General features: G+C 27.6%; 1 protein-coding gene across 2 annotated transcripts in view; it reads right to left on the bottom strand.

The window, feature by feature from the left end:
* Positions 1-19,524, bottom strand: part of LOC148234468 (protein SCAI) — a 90,940-nt gene that overhangs the window by 4,206 nt on the left and 67,210 nt on the right. Inside the window, exons 3-8 of one of the 2 annotated variants that reach the window (XM_088187708.1) lie at positions 18,536-18,568; positions 6,340-6,522; positions 5,859-6,212; positions 3,599-3,852; positions 489-680; positions 169-411 (exon numbers count right to left, since the gene is read on the bottom strand). In XM_088187708.1, coding sequence (XP_088043834.1) covers positions 169-411; positions 489-680; positions 3,599-3,852; positions 5,859-6,212; positions 6,340-6,522; positions 18,536-18,568 — 1,259 coding nt within the window. The remainder of the gene's footprint in view (positions 1-168; positions 412-488; positions 681-3,598; positions 3,853-5,858; positions 6,213-6,339; positions 6,523-18,535; positions 18,569-19,524) is intronic. The other variant, XM_088187709.1, reaches the window with a different exon arrangement.

Genomic DNA, 19,524 nt, shown 5'->3' with positions numbered 1-19,524 from the left:
CTGAAATAAGTAAACGTATCACGTGAATTTGTTCAGCGTCGGAATTACTGCGAGAGCAAAGAAAATTCGCAATTGCTAGATTACAAAATGAGTTACATAAAATAATAAACATTTATTGAAATCGCGCGCTAAATTTAATATAGTTACATTATACATAGTATCCAATACCTTGGAAAGCAGGCGGAGTATCCTGCGGGGACATTAATGTGACCAACGGTTGTCCAAAATATTTGGGTATATGTTGGAAGGCGAATGAGTTATCTGAATCTACTACTATGAACAGTGGTCTTCTGGTAAATGGGTAAATGTCACCGGGGTGAAGGCAGTGCATTTCTTTCAAATGGAGACCCTTTTTTCCGTGATCGAGTTCTCTTCTACTGTTTGTGATGACTCCGCCGAGATCGTATCCCACTGTAGAAATAAATAATATAAAATATTAGTATACGATTATTTGATTTATAACTTAGAATAATCGAGGAAATCAGTACTATCTTCTGGGTGTTTGGTCGTAGAGAAGCATCCATCGGCAGATATATACAAAAGCAACGCTCCGTTCAAAGGCAATTCTTTAAATCCACTAGCAAGAAACACCAAAACTTGACTGAGAGATGGTTTGTACAAAAGATACTTGTGTGGATTGTCTCTCTTGCATGAACGATCGCCGTTTTCTATAGGATATCCTGAAAAAATACATGTAATAATATAATACACATCTCATTTAGTGCATAGAAATAAATTGCATTATTAAGATATACGCCAAAGGTTAATTATTAAAAAAAAAATTAAATACCAAATTTTAATGACACTTGTGACAAAATGTGTATTGATCAGACAAACCGTAGGATTTCATAAGGAAAAATAAAACATTGTAAAAATGATTGAGAAGCAATGAAACATCTTGAGCGTATTTTGATCTTATCTCAGACGCCACAGACTCTTAAGCTGCATCGTCATTGATCTCGTGGTTTATTATTTTCCGCTTGTTTGTTACTAAGAAAATAACAAGTGAAATATAATTCATAATTCATTTATTTATAATTTATAAATATTAATATTTAAATAATATTTAAAATCCAGTAAAATCTTTAATAAAATTTAGACCACACGTTAATTTAAAAAAATATTATAATATACTTTTACAGAGAGAATACATATACAATAATACAAACTTTACAAGCATTTGAAATCCAATGTACAAAAGTAAAATGTGACTTAATTTTTTTAATAATAATGTAATATATTACAATAATATATTATATCACTAAATTTTGCAAAACTTTAAGTACTAATAAATATTTTAAAAATAAAACAAATATTACGTAAAACCAGTTTTTATATACTAAAAAAGTAGGAAAAATAAAATTAGTTATTAGTACCTTCAATCTCATCCCAAATTCATTAATAATAACGAAAAACAATAAAAAAATAAATAACGATTAAATCAATATGATATTTATACAAAAAATTCAGAATTCGAAAATGCAACAATTTTTAACCCTTTCAATCCCTATCTGACAAAGTAAGAATATTTGACTAAAAAAGTAATTAGATTTTTTTAGTAATTGGAAACACCTTATGTAACGCAAAAAAATACGATAAAAAATATTTATTGCATATAAAAAATTTAAAAAAAATCAATTTATTGCTAGAATTAAATTTTAGAACGGTACTCATCATAATAGTTTTTAGATATAAACTCAATTGAAAATCATATTTAGGACATTTTCTTGCATATTGACAAATTATGTGACTTGGTGAGTCAAAAGTATTCTACCAGATTTTTTTTGCAGGCCGGAATACCGGCCCGTAGACTAATGATGATAGATATTGAGACCGTTCAAGTTTCAGACGAATATGCATCCCTTCTTCATGCCGATTTACCGGCTTGTTTGGTTGAAATGATTATTTATAGCAGATTATAATTTGATAACACTACAAAAAAAGTTTTAGCAAATGGTTTTACCTTTGCGATCGCTACTAAAAAAATCCATTCAAGAAATGCTTAGTAACGTAGAAACAGAACATACAAACTCAATTCTGTTACAAAATTAACTATTCGTCAAAACGTTTTTTTTTTTAAAACCTACCCAAAAATTATCTAAAGCACTATAATTAAAAAATAATTATTCTTATTCTTGAAACTCGCATTAATGACTGTGCCCAAAAATGAGCATTTATCAATAAGGATAAACTAGACAATAATGTAAAGGATGAGACCACACAAAGGCCCTCGTTACGACTAGAAAAAAGGGTTTCACATAAATAACACGCAATTATTTCTTTGTTACGAAACGGTCTCGGGAAGCAATATATCACTGAAAGACAAAAATCACCGTAAGGTTACAATATTCCCGTTGTACAATTCGACCTTGGAGATGTCCATCAAGTAAATGTCATTTTTAAAGGTGTATACATATTTCATTGTTCTAAGAAGCGAACAATTGGCTGAATGATCGTTGCTTCAGCGAGTTTTGCATCCCTAAATACTTGAGGTTTGTCGCAAATGGAGACTAGTAGACGCGTCTCCACCGGCAGAAAAGTAAAGATACAGCATACAACACCCAAACACGATTATCGCAGCATAGAGGAACTGACCTTCAGACATTGTCACTGCCACTTACAGGAACATCATACCTTAGCCAGCTTCTCTACCACTGCTCAGAGAAAACGATACTCGCTCATCCTAGTAACTCACAAAATATGTAATATAATCTAATAAATCATTACCAGTTTTAATCAACGTCTTACTGGCTGTGAAGTTATAAGCCTTAAAATAGTATAATAAATTTACTAGCTGATTATTTTAAACAAATATCATTAATAAAATAAAATATTATAGATTCTAAATGAGAAGGTATATTAAAAAAACGGATCACGTCCCCACCTCATATCTACAACTTATTGACAAAACACCTCAAAATAAAATCAAACAAGAAATTATTCCACCTCAAAAATCTTTCAGAATCCCTAGATTTTATTACTGAAAATTCATCAACAAAACATACGTTAAGATCTATTGTAAGTGCAGTTAAAGCAAACTGTAACCTTTAAATGTAAAAAAATATTTTTTTTAAATCTTCCGCTTTAATCTGACTAGCGTAGACCCAATGCGTTACAACAGATAAATAAGGAAAAATAATTAAACACAATATCGAATAAAAGATGACGCAGCTCAAGAGTCTGCGGCGGCTTAGATAAAGTGAAAATTACGCTCAAGATGATGATCTCAACATCGGTAGTCGAAACGTCGGCAAATGAGATGAAATATACATATATATTTATATATATTGAATGATGTTTATTCTTCTATAGTTATCTTTTATTATAAGAAGCACATCGATGAAGTTAATGAAATAATAAATATTATATTAATGGTTTCATACTTGGCTAAATTTATTTATAATTATTTTAATATACTTTTAGCTCATAGATGTCTTAATTTATGAATGAATACTTTTTTGAAATATTACATATTTCTTCAATTTTAAGCAATCTATTTTTAGATATAAAATTTTGCACCTTTTAGAATATGTTATAATTATTTTAAATTGGATTATGTCTTTTCAAATTTACCATATTTTTGTGGTTTAGTGTATACCTTTAGATCCTGGAACGCTAGGATATCCACCAGATCCGCGACCACCGCCAAGAACAGGAGCAGGGGAAGTATCGTATAGATGGTTATAATCATCTTGAGGCTCTCTTTCCAGTGTTTGAAGCATTCTGAACATGTCCATCGTCAGCTCAGAGAATTTCACTTGATCTGAGCAACTGCCGATGATGAGTATTTCTTGAAGTGTTAAATTCATCATCTGCGATCGTTCGACTGGAGGCGTTGTTAAAGGACTCAGTCTGAAAATTGAATATGAAATAATGTAGACAAAAAGATTTGTGAATATTTTATAAATTTGCATAAGTTCAATATTTATTTCGACAGATAAACTTGGAAATAATCTCTTAATGTTTTGATACATAAGGTAATATTAAAATAAATATTGTAATTTTTAATTTAAGTATTAACACATGAGTACATATTTCATTACATTTGTATTGATGCATATCTAAAATCTATAATACATTATGATATTTAAATTGAACTGAAAAATTTACGATAGCATATACAGTAAACAATCTATATAAAGTTGCATATTACGTGGTTAAAAAAAATCTGCAACTTTGCCTACAAAAAACGTAGTTTTAAAAGTTACGTTCTTAAGAAATGCTACTCACACTATCCATCAGCTGACCAATTCTGATTCAACAGAGCATAGACACATTAACAAGATTGGGAAGGCTTGGAGGCAAGGTGTATGGATTTTACACCAATTGAATGAATGAAACAATTTGGTACGTATCTCCATATCACAAAAGCCTCTGTATTTTTCGATCATTTATTAATCAGAGATGAGACTTGGATGTTTTACAACAAAAATCGCCGAAAGAGACAGTGGTTATCTAAAAGTCAAGTACCACTCTTAAAAAAATATTTTGATTGCAAAGGTATTGTACATTATGAAACTCTTAAACAATAACAGCAAGCTTCATCTAAAAGTATATATTTTTTATCTTTAAAATAAAAATAAATATTTTAGTGTTTTTCTTTTATATTTTCTTTAAAAACATAAATAATTTAAGGATTAACTTATACTAATAAAAATATGAGCAATTCAAAAATTTATTTTAATTGTTTTCCAACAGTTTTGCAACACCTAAAATAGTTAAATAATAAGCTTTACAAATAGGTGTCAAAACAAAAATAGTTACAATGTTTGTTTCACGCTATTTTTTCGCAACATGAACGAACAATTTCCCAATTTTGTTGTTACCTGCGACGAAAACTAGATTATTGATGACAACAGAAAATGATTTGTGTAATGGTTAGATTGAAATAAAGCCCTAAAGCATTTCATAATACTGAACTTAAAAAAAATCTATAAAATTTTACAGATATTGTCAAGAAAATGTACAAAGAACTGAGACGTCTTATTCTTTTGCACGACAATGTGCGAAAAAAATGAACACGTGTCGTACAAATGATTTTTGTTTGACAATTAATGAATTGGATGATGAAATATTGCTTACTATAATCACCTAAGTATTTCAAAAACTTAATACATAGAAAGGTCTAGGGCTTCAAAATCTGTGTTTTTAAGTAACAGAGAACCGGGTAATGTTACCGGGTACCCGTTTTTTTCATTTCAATGTATTGTATAATTTTTTTAAGTTAAACATCTATTGTCACACGATTCTACGATATTTTTCTATTTTGAGAAACTGGTTTAGAGATTAGTTAAAACCTTCCGGGCAACAATATTCGGTGCTTCCAAGAAGTCCGTTAAAATCGCAGCTGCATACAGAGTAGGTAGTAATAAGCAGGGTATCGAAAAGGTAAAATGAATTATAATTAAAATTCAAGATAAATCAAGATAAAATTCAATATACAAGATATATAATATTCGTAAATTTTTACTTCGGGTTAGTATATAATAGTTGCCATAAATTACCCGGTTCTGTTCCGGGTAAAAAATACCCGAAAAACGGGTAATGAATTTGAGCGGGTATTTGTATGCCTTAGTAGTTTTTAACAACCATGCACAAATTCTAAACGGAATTTTATACCACATGATTAAATAAATTATTAAAAATGTTTCGATTGCAACGAACATTTGTAACATTGTAAAACTTTGGTACCAAAAATATTATATTAGAAACCAGAAAAATTGCATATTATTGTAAAAATATTTAAATTGCAAATAAATATGGTTCGCAAATATTTGTTATATGGATTAGCTGTAATTTTAACACACTGTTTTATTGTATTATTGAATGCGAATTTATGTCCTAAATGAATAATTTACCTGTGAGATAAAACGATCGGATTGGAATCAGCATGCAGAACAGATACCATAGCTTCCGCTTTGATGAAAGACTTGATCTCGTCTAATACCACATTCCATTCCACTTGGTCTTCTGGATCGTAAGTGGTGGCATAGTCGGCAATCTGGCGATCTAATTCCGAGACCAGCTCCCTGACCAGTTTCATCTTCTTGAGCAGTAAGCACACCACTATGAATCTGGCGTAGTATCTCAGTTTCTTCACCATCAAATCGGACCTGTCTTCTTTGGCCGCTCTGGAATAGTACGCCCTCCCTCTGATGGCTGCATAAAACGAGTATGCTTCGTTCAGATAGTTGGTTTCGCTAGTTCGAAGGCTGTAAACACATCGAATAGTACATGATTCTAAAATGCAACGACATATTGCGTGTGCGCATTATATTGCCATTTAATTGATATCGCAGGGCAACGTGGCTGATTTTTTTTCGGTTCGCAAATACTCACTAATAATGGTAGTATAGTTGTCCAATCTTCGATGCAATCTCCCCAATTTGCCATCTCTTGAGACCGTATTTTGTGTCGAGGACCAGTCGGTGCTGTTGTTGGAACTTCCATAGTTTTGTATATATATCAAACGTTCTACCGAAGTAGGCCTGCCATTGTTTATGGCCGTATTGAGGTAGGTCCCTAGAAGAAAAGAAAGAAAACCATTTGTATAAGTATGTAATTTAACGTTACTTTTTATGGTATGCATTAGCGATTTTTTTCCGAAGTGCCTCAAATCGCTGAAAATATTTTTTAAAAATCCTTGATATATAAAACATTATAATAAATTTAATACAAAGTCAAATTATTAAAATAACTTTTCACTGGCAATTGCGATCTATAATACAGTAGTTTTAAAACAAAATTGTATGATATTTCATCAGAATTATAAATTCACTATTGCAGCATAGGATCAAACTTTACTTATTTATTTCTTATCAGTCTTTCATTCAAAATTGAGTGGCGGTTCATGCATAGGAGCTGCGACACTGCAACACCGCAAATTTTTTTAGAAAAAATGTATTTAAAATTGTCTACAAATTTACAACTTGTAAAGACAATTAAAATAAATATGATTTAAAATTTGATATATTCATTGTGTTATTAGTTGTTACCCGGGTACCCGGGTATCTAATTATTTTAATTTCAATATAATATTTGAAATATAAATCTCATACCATTTTTAAGATGCAAAATTCTCAAAATTCTCAGAAAAGGGACAGAAAATCCCTATTTAAAGAAAGTTTTAAGACACATTTCGTTTCGGCATTTTCAAACATTTGCCGTTTAACAACAAAATAAAAACGTGAGTATTTGCAAAAAATACACAAAGCATACTCGGGGGACGGTTGTACAAAAAAAAAACAATATTTAAGTTTAATGTTATTATTTACCGTCAGTGATTTATGATCGTTAGTCTTGCTCGCTTGTTATCCATCAAACATGAGATGTGAACAGATTTATTTTAATACTCCGGAACAGATTTATTTTAATAATCGGTTTTTAATTAATAAAAAATATTTACTCCTAATTTTTTTTAATATAAAAAAAGCAAATTCTGCACGTACAATTAAGTGATCCATAAATAATATTAAAAAAAATCATTTAAAATATTAAATATAATCCGCGAATGGTCGGTACTTCATAAAGTTTCTGTTAATTCTTTGACTCATAGTAGAAACACATTTTTTCTGTCAATAATATATTGGAACGGGTGCACCGTTTCACATGTTTTTACGATATTCATATAGTAAAATTGTCTAGCGCTCACAGATAAAAGGGTGGTTCTAAAATATTTTTTTGCCATTTTTCACATTGATTTCATGACAACATTTAATATTGACTGTGGACTCTAAAATGAATATATTATGACTAAAATTAGATCTTTACAAATTTATAAAAATTACAAAAATCAGTTATTATACAAATATTTAAAAATCATAACTTAATATTAAGTTATGTCGCATGTTAAAATATTAAACAACCAAATTCAATTGATAAAGTTGCTGCTTGTTAAATTAAAAAGCATTACATGAATTTTATAACGTTGTTTTTATAAATTTAATAACGTTATTTTTACATGAGTTCAATTCTTGAGAGTAAAGAAGTATGTGACAGTGTAATAATACTAAAAACAAATTTTATTAAATATACACTATTATATGCAGCTTTGCTTAGCTAAGTTTGCTTTTATTTTAATTTAAATCTAAATATACATCCTTGACAATAAAAAAAAGTAGGAAAACTTATTTTGTAATGATCGATCAAAAATATATTTATATTATTATAATCACTAATTATTAATCAAAGATGCGATTTAATTATTTTTTAATTTAAAAAAAGAATATATAACATTTGTATTTACTGTTTTAAATGTTATCTCTCATAACATCACAATTTTAGAAGCAATGCATTATATTTATTTTTTTAAATGCTATTTTTAGAACAATAACTTCTGTTTTATAATTATTTAATATTCTCTATTGTTTAGCTTGCACAATATAATATAATTAACAGTATAAATACATTTTTTTCAGAATTTTATGATAAATATAAAATATTAATTCTCCTAGATAATATTTGATGTCGTTAATATTATCTTGGATTTTTGTTAAAATCTTTGGTCCTTTCAGGAAATCCATATGCGTTGGATGGTTAATTAATTCCGCTTCAACCCTCGTTTTAAAGATTTTGGACAGGCTAAGTAGACGATAAAAGTTATTAGCGCTTTAAAATATTTAATTAAATTTCTATTAATATTATTTTATTTTTATATTGATCCCTGATTTAATAAATTATATTGATTAATTAAAAGATAAAATATTTTTCTTATACCTTTGGGAGCAATATAAATATCGTTTAGAGTAATTAAAAAAAATGTACAAAAGCGCCATGACAGTGAGGGTCTTTGAGTTAAAAATATTGTCGATAATATGAGGCATTTACGCATTTTAGAATGGTTTAAAAAGTATAGAGGAACGCCATTGTTGGTTGCATCGCCGCTTAGAAGTGCGTGCAAGGTTGTTTCATGTGCTACGTGCGCGCGGTGAATCGCGCCCGACTTTTCAAGCAGAGTAAAACATATAACAATGTAATGTAGTGTATATACGTATTTTAATATTATTTTGCTTTAAAATCATTTTTATTACAGATGTTAGAAAAATAATTTAAAAAACTGTCTGATTACTTAATACACTATTTTCTGAAAATACAGAAGAATAAGTTAAATTTAAAGGTTTAATGTTTATATAAAAAAATGTTTCACATAGAAAATGTTTAATCAATTATTACTTTTGCAAAATTCCTGATAGATTATGGTTACTGTTTTTACTTTCCAAGACTGTTTATAATGTATAGTATTTAGTGATGGTAAGTCGCAAGTAAACAATTAAATTGCATGTATAGATTGGGAATATTTGTTTTATATTCAAAGCAAACATTCGAGAACCCAGTTACATATTAAATTAAACACTGATTTTGCATAGTTTCGAATAGTATAATGAATAAATTAGACGATCGATGCTCAAGAATGGAGTTTGCATGAAATATAAAAGAAGTATTAGTTTTCAGTAATTGAACGTGTCACTATAGCATTTCAGTTTGTAGCTTGACCATGCATACAATTTTGTAGTTTATTAAAAAATCATATAACAACAGTAACGGATTTTTTTTAATTCACATAAGTCGCAAATTTGAAATAAGACTAGTACTGTAATTTTTCATGCAATTAAGCAATATATATTGAAAATGATAATTGAGGCAAAAATGAAAATTATGTTTTTATAGTCAATAAATTAAATAATAATTATTGATTTATATTTCATGCGGTTTAAGTAGCATACAAAACAATAAGTTTCGTTAACAGTTTATCTATAAATTTTAAGGTATAAATATGTTCCTTAATTACTAAAATATGCGGTACACAAATAATTACACTAGCGGTCAAGAAAATAACACTTTCTCTTAAAGGTAAGGGCGTCCAGAAACTCATTTTAATAAATTAAAATTCTTTAATGAGCTTTTTAGCACTCGTCGGGGCTACAGCATATATTAATAAAAACTATTACCGTATAAATTTAATTAATTAGCAAATTAGTGAAGATAATTTTATTATTTATTGTTTGAACAGATTTTTGCATTTTTTTTATTAAAAGTATGTATCGTAGTAATAAATCTATTATAAATAAATATTGTTTGTATGTTTTAAGTGGTTTTAAAATAAATTATAAATAAAAAATCAATGTATGGTATTTTTTTCATGCACACTTAGATAATTATACCGTAGATAATTGTATAACATACACAGAGTAGATAATTGTTATAGGCTGCAAATTAAAACAAACGTAAAAATTCAGCGTCACAAAAACATATTTTTGCTACACTTAAAATTGTTCGATACACGAACGTTTGCCTGCAATTTTGTTGCATAGTTCAAACTATTACATAATTTTATTATTAATCAGCAATGTCGCCAAGCGAACGATAAAATAGGGGAAGGGCGATTACAAAGTAGTAGTGTCTCTTATACAACTTTATTATGTGCTTTTTATTCACGACACGAAAATGTGAACATTTTTTAATTTTATTTAATTGACTACTAACTAATGTGGGAGTTTTAACCACCTGTACAATTGATATAGAGGTAATTTTAACGCCTCTTTCGAATAAATAAACAGTAATATTAACTCGTTTTGAAAGTAAGAGAAATCTTGTTACTAAGTAATTGCGGTAATAATTATAAATATTTTATGGACCACCACAATAATCGTAAGTACCTATCAATAACTGAAAACTACTCTTTTGTGAGAAAAAGATGCACGAAATACAATGCGTTCAATAATCCCAAAAGTCCCATTTAATAACGATCGCCAAAAGTAGCCAGCGCTTCATTTTTAAGACATTAATACATTTTTAGGGTGTGTTCATGAAGCGATGCAATTGGCCCGCCAACATCCTTATCTGAAATTCGCTAGAGCTGTTTCGTACCAGCAATATAAAAAAAGTAAAATTTAGACAGATGAACAAAAAGAGGCAACGTAGCAGAAAAATTTAATTTTTTTGAATGAAAAATTCATCGACCAGAATGAATTATTTATAGGCAATGATTTATTTAATAAAAATCATTAAACGGCAATTAATGTATTTGTTTCTTAGTTTTTGATTTTATATGTTAAATATAAATGATTTGTTTTTACTATTAACTATTTATCCAATTTTCATGAAATTCAGAATAGAGAGATAAAATAAGGATCTAATTCGTTTCATCGCCAGCCAGACAATTAAATATTTACATCATCGCCTTATTTTTATTTTTCGAATTGTTTGCCAAAATCGAAACGTTAAATTTTCGTTACAATAGTGTGGAAGCATATTGAGATTATTTTTTCTTAATAATAAAACAGACATTAGTATACATAGGTATTTAAATAAAATAAAAGGATTTAGTAATAAAATATTAATAACACATAATATGCGAAAACATTATTTAGATAATACAGATCAACTACTAGTTTAAATCAATTATTAAACTTAAAAGTTTTGGATATTTTTAACTTTTTAACAAAAGCCAAATTTACCATTTATTTATTACCGTTTTTTTAATTCACAATTCTCAAAACATTTTTTATTTTAAGCAAATTTTATGGTTTAATATATTTAAAAATAAATATATTTATATTTAATGCAAATTGTCTATTTATTATAAGGATTATTTATTACATTTTAAACTTGTAATTATAAATATTTTTATATATTATAGTAAAATATAATTTTAAAAGTGCATTCTAGTATAAAAATATTATGAAAATTGTAAAAATTATAAAAAATATATTGTTATTTTTCTAGTGTCTCTAAAAAGTGAATGATTATTTTGGAAGCATGATTTTTTATTTCGATAATAATATAGTTATTAATATTGAATATTTTGTAGAATCTCAATACTTTGAATTAAATTATTTGCTAATTACAATAACGATAGATCAGATATAGTAATATCCTAATATTATCTATTTGCAATGTTTTGGATTTTATATGTCTATAGATAATTTTTTTTTTTATATTTTAATTAAAAAAAATTTAGTTGCTTATTCAATTGTACTTTAATTTAATTTAATTTTTATTTATTGTAAGTTTGCTCTATTGTTAATTTATTTATTCATAAATTTAAGAAAATCATTTATTTACTTACGTATAATTTTAATTTTTAATGTAAAACATTTTAAAATATTGAAAATTATTTTATAAAGAATATATATAAAATCCTTATATACTAACAGAAAAAATAAATACATACTATATTAAAAGTACAGTTGAGATTGTGAATTAAATACCTTAGTTTAATAATATATATTACAATAATAAAACAATTAAATCAGTATCTTTAGAAGAAATTCACAACCTAATTTAGATAATTAGCTGTAGATATAATCAAAGAAATTTGGTTAATACTAGCAACTCAATTACATAATTTAGTAAATAAAGCACACTCTGAAGAAAAAACCTAATATTTTTAAGATTGCTTCTATTATACCTATACCTAAAATAAAAAATAATGAAAATGTTGCGGAAATGATAACAATTAACATCGCCTTGTATAGAAAAGGCTATGGAAAAAGTAGTAATCAAACAATTAAAGAATTTAATTTTTTCTCAAAATATTCTATGTAAACAACAATCGGAATTCAGAGAAAAACATTTCACTAAGACTGCATTATAAGTAGTTATAAATGACTGGTTGTTAGTTGAGGATACAAACAAAATTATTGGGCAGTTTTCATGGATTTCGAAAGAGCTTTCGAAACAATAGGCAGAATAATAATGTTAAAAAATTGGTGAATAACGATATAAGTGAAATTGTTTAGAGATAATTTGATAATTATTTAAAAAAAAAAAAAAAAAAGTTAAAATAAATTATTCTTATTCCAAAGAGAACATAATATTTCATGGTGTAGCCTATTTTAATTATAGTGCAATATTATTTAATATGTTTAATAAATTAAATAAAATGATTTGCAAAAATTACAAAATAGAGCAATGAGAGTTGTTTTAAATAAAAATAAATTTACTAGTTGTAGAAGTATGATTGATAGATTGGAATGGTTAACCGTTTTAGTATCTATATATGTTTTAGTATCTATATAGTTTTTAATTAAGTATTTAATAAGAAATAAAGATGTATATAAATGTAATACTAGAAATAGAGACATGGTATAAGAAAACGAGTACGGCCAGGGGAATATTGTACGGAAGTGTGAATTTGTATAATAATATTCCTAAAAATAAAAATGTAACGGGCTTCTTAAATGGATTAAAGAAACACAAAATCTGAAAAAAATGACAGAAAAAGAAATTAAATACGCAAACTGACGTGTCATGATTTTTAATAAATAAATCATCGGCGATCAATTGTACAATCGATGAACTTTTTGTTTCATAAATTGCGGATTGTAAATTTTCCATTTAACAAATATACTGAAACTTCACCCGTCCAGCATTATCATAACAAAGCATTACGATAAATCACAGCCGACGATAATTCAACTCGACACTCCAGCTAAGACTCTCCGACTTTCATTACCTGCCATTTCAACTACCACCCAATACAGACAGCTAGATTTACATATATATGTTGTAATTATTATATGCTTGTAAAACAAACTGTTACACCGTTTCCGGCGTCTATGTCGGCTTCAAAAGCACACCCCTTCGGCCTCAAAACCCGAAAGTGGTTCACACACCAAAGTGTTGAATCCTGAGGTCATACTAAACCCGAAACTATTGTAGTTAACGAGTGGAAAAATAAACGGTTAATACGTACACTACGTTTTGTGTATTATACAAAAATGTATTATAGAATAAATATATATAATATATATATATATATATATATATATATATATATATATATATATATACAGTAGGTTCTCGAGTTACGCGGTTTCTACTTACACGGATTCGTAGTTACGCGGTTAAAAATTTCGAAAATTTAAAATTTGTTATAATATCGATGTTGATATAGATTTGCGCGTAAATTTTTGTTCCTGGTTGATAATGCACCGGGACATCCACCGTGTGATTACGAACATATCAAAATAGCATTTTTGCCTCCAAATACGACCTCTATAATATTATACAACCTATGGATCAAGGTCTAATACAAAGCTTTAAAAAATATTACTTAAGGACAATTTTTAGAAATGCCATAAAAATAACTGAAGAGCAAACAGTATATCACTCACACAGTTTTTGAAAGAACACAATATTTATGAAGCTGTTAAAAATATTGGTGTTGCCTGGAATGAAATTGCAAAGTTTACCATGAAAAACGTTTGGAAGAAGCTTACTCCTCAATTTTTTGAAGTTGTTGAAGACCCCATGCAGGAAGATAACATAATTAATGATCTTGTTGAAATGACAAACCAATTAAATTTAAATCTAAATGAAAATGATTTCATTGAATTGTTAGAAAGTCATAGAGTGGAATTAAACAATGAAGATTTAAAAGAACTTGAAGAATATAGAAACAACGGCGGTGATTCAGAGGAGGAAGTCAAAGAAACAAAAGAATTTGAGTACAAAAAATGAAAGAATGCCTCAATTTGATAGACCAAGGAATGGCTGGTTTAAAAGTACAAGATCCCGACATTTATCGGTTTGAGAAAGCCAATAAAGCAGTTCAGGACGCTATTTCCTGTTATAAAAATATCTATTATGAGAAAAATGATCTAGTGTACAATCTTCACTGGATAAGTACGGTTTCTTATTAGATAAAAGAAATCCAACACCTAAAGATATTGAAATGGAATAGTATAGATAGTATGACATGATATTTTAATGAATATGTATGTATAAATATTATTTTTATGTTTCTCATTTTATTTTGTTAAAAAAGTTAAGATTATAATGTATGTAGACATTTTACACATAGAATAAATATTTATAATGCTTTTATTTTCATTTTAACCTAATGTATACATACAAAAAGACGGCATTTAGTTCTTTTAAGTATCGTTCGGATGATTGGGGGAATGTATTAATATTTAATACATATCGGATGAGTATTCCTCTACTTACGCGATTTTCGACTTACGCGAATTTTTCTGGAACGAATTAACCGCGTAAGTCGAGAACTTACTGTATATATATATATATATATATATATATATATATATATATATATATATATATATATATATATATATATATATATATATATATATATATATATATATAACTCGAAGCCGAAGTAAACGATTACAAAACGTAGTTATATGAACGAGATCAGGCTTAACGAGACAAAACGTCCTTAACAATCTATCTAGAAGAATAGAAAACTTTATCTGCTTAGTGACGTTCAACAAACTTAACAATGCTTTTATTCCGATTAAGCTCTATTTACTTTTGTAAATAGAAAAAGCGAAATTAAAATGTATACTTTAATTACACGAGATAATATTACTGAGAGAGGTAAATTATTTTTATATAAAATAAAATACTGGTTATTTTGCTGTGCTTTTATATATACATATTTTAGATCAAAATCTAATTAGCACAATCAAGTAAGAATTTTTTTAAATATCAATATCAAAAGTTAAGAAGTATACAAATATTAAGTAAAGATTCTTATGGTACAAAGAATTAACACATTTATATAAAACGCAAAAATTTGCAATGGGAAAAACTAGAAGAAGCTGTGTTTATTTTAGTTAAACACCAGCATTTTATTGCAGAATATACATACTGATTTATAATTTATGTATTAACATAAATTAAGGACGGAACGTCTTAGACTAGAAACTCTGAGGTTGCGTGTTCGAGCCCCAGCAGCGGCACTCAAATTTTATTAAAAAAACGGCACCAGCTGCAGTGACATCAATTGATTATAAATTGTTTACCCCATCATATTTTATAATTAATAATATAGATATCACTGATTTTCAGACTTTCAGTCTGGTGGTTAATACTTACTTGTAAGTATTCATTATGTCTGATTGACTTACTCAGTTGGCACAAATTTTCCTGCTGTAATGTATTGGTCTTACGCCTGTCAGGTTACAACAAAAGATTTATTAAAAATAAATAAATAAGCCCATCGTGACTTTTAAGGTTACTACAATAAATCGCGATGCTAAAAAATAATACATAAAATAAAATATATATAAAAAAATAAAATATTGCAATTAAAATATACGAACCGGACCAGCTCCTCATAGCTGACATTAAATAGATCAGTGTGCAATGCCAGCGCATTAAGGAGCTAGATAGCTACAGTCATCTAGCTTCATAGGGGAGTCTATTAATGCGGACGCCTTAACTCTAACGGACATCAGAAGAGGTCGCGATCAAGATTCTCAAAACATTCCAGAATCTAGAACTAGATTTTTTTCGAAAATAGTTTGATTGTCTACAGTAGTTTAAAGAAATGCTTAGCAACATAATTTTCAAACTCTGGGCTACATTAATTTTTATACAAATGTTTTTAAAAAAAAATCCGAACTCTTTTGATTGAGAATGAGAATTCCAGATTAGAGATTCTGATTCTGTGAATTAAGAAAAATTGACAGATCGTCAAAGTGAAACGCGCTCCTCATAACAAAAACGAGCATTTTGGATGATTAATTGCAGACACAATATAGCGCCTCATATTTTATATATTCTGTATATTTTGTATATTCATGAGGTGAAAATAGTAGTAGTAAGTGACTATTTTAAAAGTTTTTATAATCTCGATGCAAGTTCAAAACACATTTTGATTTTTAAAATTCATTTGACTGTATAAATATAAGGTTAATAATCTGCAGATTGAGGATATGCTAAAATATAAATATTTTTTATATGACGAATTTAGTCTTGGGTATTTATATTTGTATTTGGCAGCAGCAATGTGAAAATATAATTTGTAAGATGAAGTACATACAATCAGATATAAGCATTAGCTACCTAAACATATATTAAGAAACGAACCGACCGAAAAGTTTAATGATCTGCATTTAGGTGCTTACTGTCGTGACACCCGCAAGTCCCCGGAGAAAGCGGGGGCATAAGAATCGTCCGCTACTATCTCCGGCACTCAACATTGCACTAATAAAAATACAATGTAAACTTTTTCGTGTGAGTACATCTATTAGTATAATTGTAAAAACTGTTAATTGGTTATAAATTAGTATGGAAATTTAAATTTAAAATAATAAATCTGCAAAGAGGTTTTGGACAAATTTTCTTCTATAAATAATTAGCCTAATAATCTAGACTTAGATAATAATTGTATGAAACTATAAAGCTTGTAGATTAAGGTAATAACATTTAAATTTAATAACAAATAAAAACTCTATTAAATTAAAAAATACATACAATAATAAGATTTTACAATATAATTTATTAATTTAAAAAATTTTAAACCCCAGTTTTATGAAATGTTATCTCAAAAAAAAAGCAATTACATTATTTTTATAAGTCAAACTTATTTTTAATGAAAAAATTTACGATATATGCTAAAATGCATAATAGATTCAAATAAGAAAATATGCAAAAAAAAAATTTTAAAAGAATATAATATATTAATTAAAAATATCTTACTGAATTATTTTTATTGTCAAGTATAAAATATTTTTGATCCGGTCTTTTATTATTAAAAAATACCGATTTAGTTTAAGAATTAGCCTTAAAAATGAAACATTTGACTATAAGAAACAATATTTATATGCCAGTAAATATATGTTAGAGAGAGTGACGTAGAGTCGCGATCGCGACTCTTGTTCTTGCCGTTGCGGCCAGAACGCTCCTTGCTTGCCAAACAAGGATGTTTTCAGCTGAGTTGAAAATAAATGTGAGATGGTTGTCATTTATTTTTGGTATGCGCCATAGCTGTTTTTTTTATTATTTAATTGTATAAATAATAGCCAGCGTTACGCATTGGTCAATCTTGTCATGATAATTAGATTTTTAATAAAATAAAAGTATAAAAAATAAGACGCGCTGATTTTGTAACATTAGTTAATTTCTAGCATGTTTTTTGTATTATAGTATCGACATTTAAATAGATATTTATTATATCATTCAACAATATACTTATTCACAAATTCTACACGTACTAGGAATTATCTAATAACATGCTATAAAAACACAAATTACGTAAATATATCAATTTTAAATACATAACTAGATCAAAAATTGAGCGATTTTTTTTTAAAAAAAAATCGTTTTTCTCACTACCTAAAAACATAGTTTTAAAGTAGAGCCTAGAACTTTAAAACAAATACAATTTTTATACAATATATTCTATAATTATCAATTATTTAGCCAAAAAACGATGAATTCCTAGAAATATGAGACCCTATAGGAAAAAACTAATGCTACAGCTGAAATAAGTTTACATATAAATCGAGTTATAATATCTATATTTGTAGTACGGAAGTGCAAAATTATTGTACAGTGTAATCAAATTTAGTTTGCCTGTAAACGATTGATCGGAATTTTAGAAATTACGCATTTTTATTAATTTTAATAAATAATTGACTGAATAATTATTAAATATACATCATTTATAGTTTTGTAGTGTCTAAAAATTCCGTCCATCATGCAATCAAGTCCCGATTTACAGTAATTGTCAATTATTTCGTTACTCATTTACGATAATTACTAAAGAAGAATTGCTTACGATATAGAACTTCTCGGATGAAGGGTATTGATACTGAAACAAGATAAAAAATATGTCTTTTTTTCAATGCAACAAGTAATATAATGTGTGTATGTATTTAAATGTTTAATAATTTGGAATATAAAGCAGTATGTATTATATGTATATATGAATGTGTAAATTATATAGTATATGTTACTTTTGAAACGATACAATCGCCGGTTTTTAAAGATTGAATTTTCACTTAAGCAACATATAAATATTGTTATAAGATGGCCCAAAAGCACCTAGCGGGCCTTTAAAAGCTTATGTAATGGTAATGCTGCAGTAATAAATAAAAAAGCTTAATTGAAGCTTTTTCAATAGATGTACGATTTTTAGTCTATATCGTTCATTGTAATGAACATATCATGAAATAACAGGATTTCGTGATATAGTAAAGCTACTAAAATAATAAAAATTTAATATTGTAGCACATATGAATACGTTTTATTAAAAAAAAAATGGGTTACAAAAACGCCTACAGCTCTAACAGACGCGATGCGAAATTTTAAATGAGCGATTGGTAACGTTTTTGTTGCCATCGTTTTTGGGAAAAGGAAATAAATTACACATAAGCAGAAACGGATTAAAATAAGCTTCAATATTATAATATTTTACCTTCGATTTATATATATTAAAAGAAAATATTTTTAGACGGTTGATATAATATCAATATATTTTTTTTGCATTAACCGCTAATGGGAAATCAGATTTTTTTAACGTAGTTATATAAAGCAATATTCATATTAACACAATATAATAACATAAATGTACATCTCCAATGAGCATAAACTACAAATGAGGCTGTTGCGTGTTTGCTCCTCAATAGCCTCTAAATTTTTTATTTAAACACAAGTTAACGACGTGTTTCCATCGTGACGCAAAAGTATCGCAAAGCTTGGTACATAATACGCGTACGAAGAGACTTTAATTTTCGTACATTAAAATATTTAGAAGGACGACAATAT

Source organism: Plectrocnemia conspersa, unplaced genomic scaffold (assembly GCF_051122295.1).
Source record: "Plectrocnemia conspersa isolate PC_06_02 unplaced genomic scaffold, ASM5112229v1 ptg000006l, whole genome shotgun sequence".
In the NCBI taxonomy this organism is placed as follows: Eukaryota; Metazoa; Arthropoda; class Insecta; order Trichoptera; family Polycentropodidae; genus Plectrocnemia; species Plectrocnemia conspersa.
This window is presented reverse-complemented; position numbering and strand designations above follow the sequence as displayed.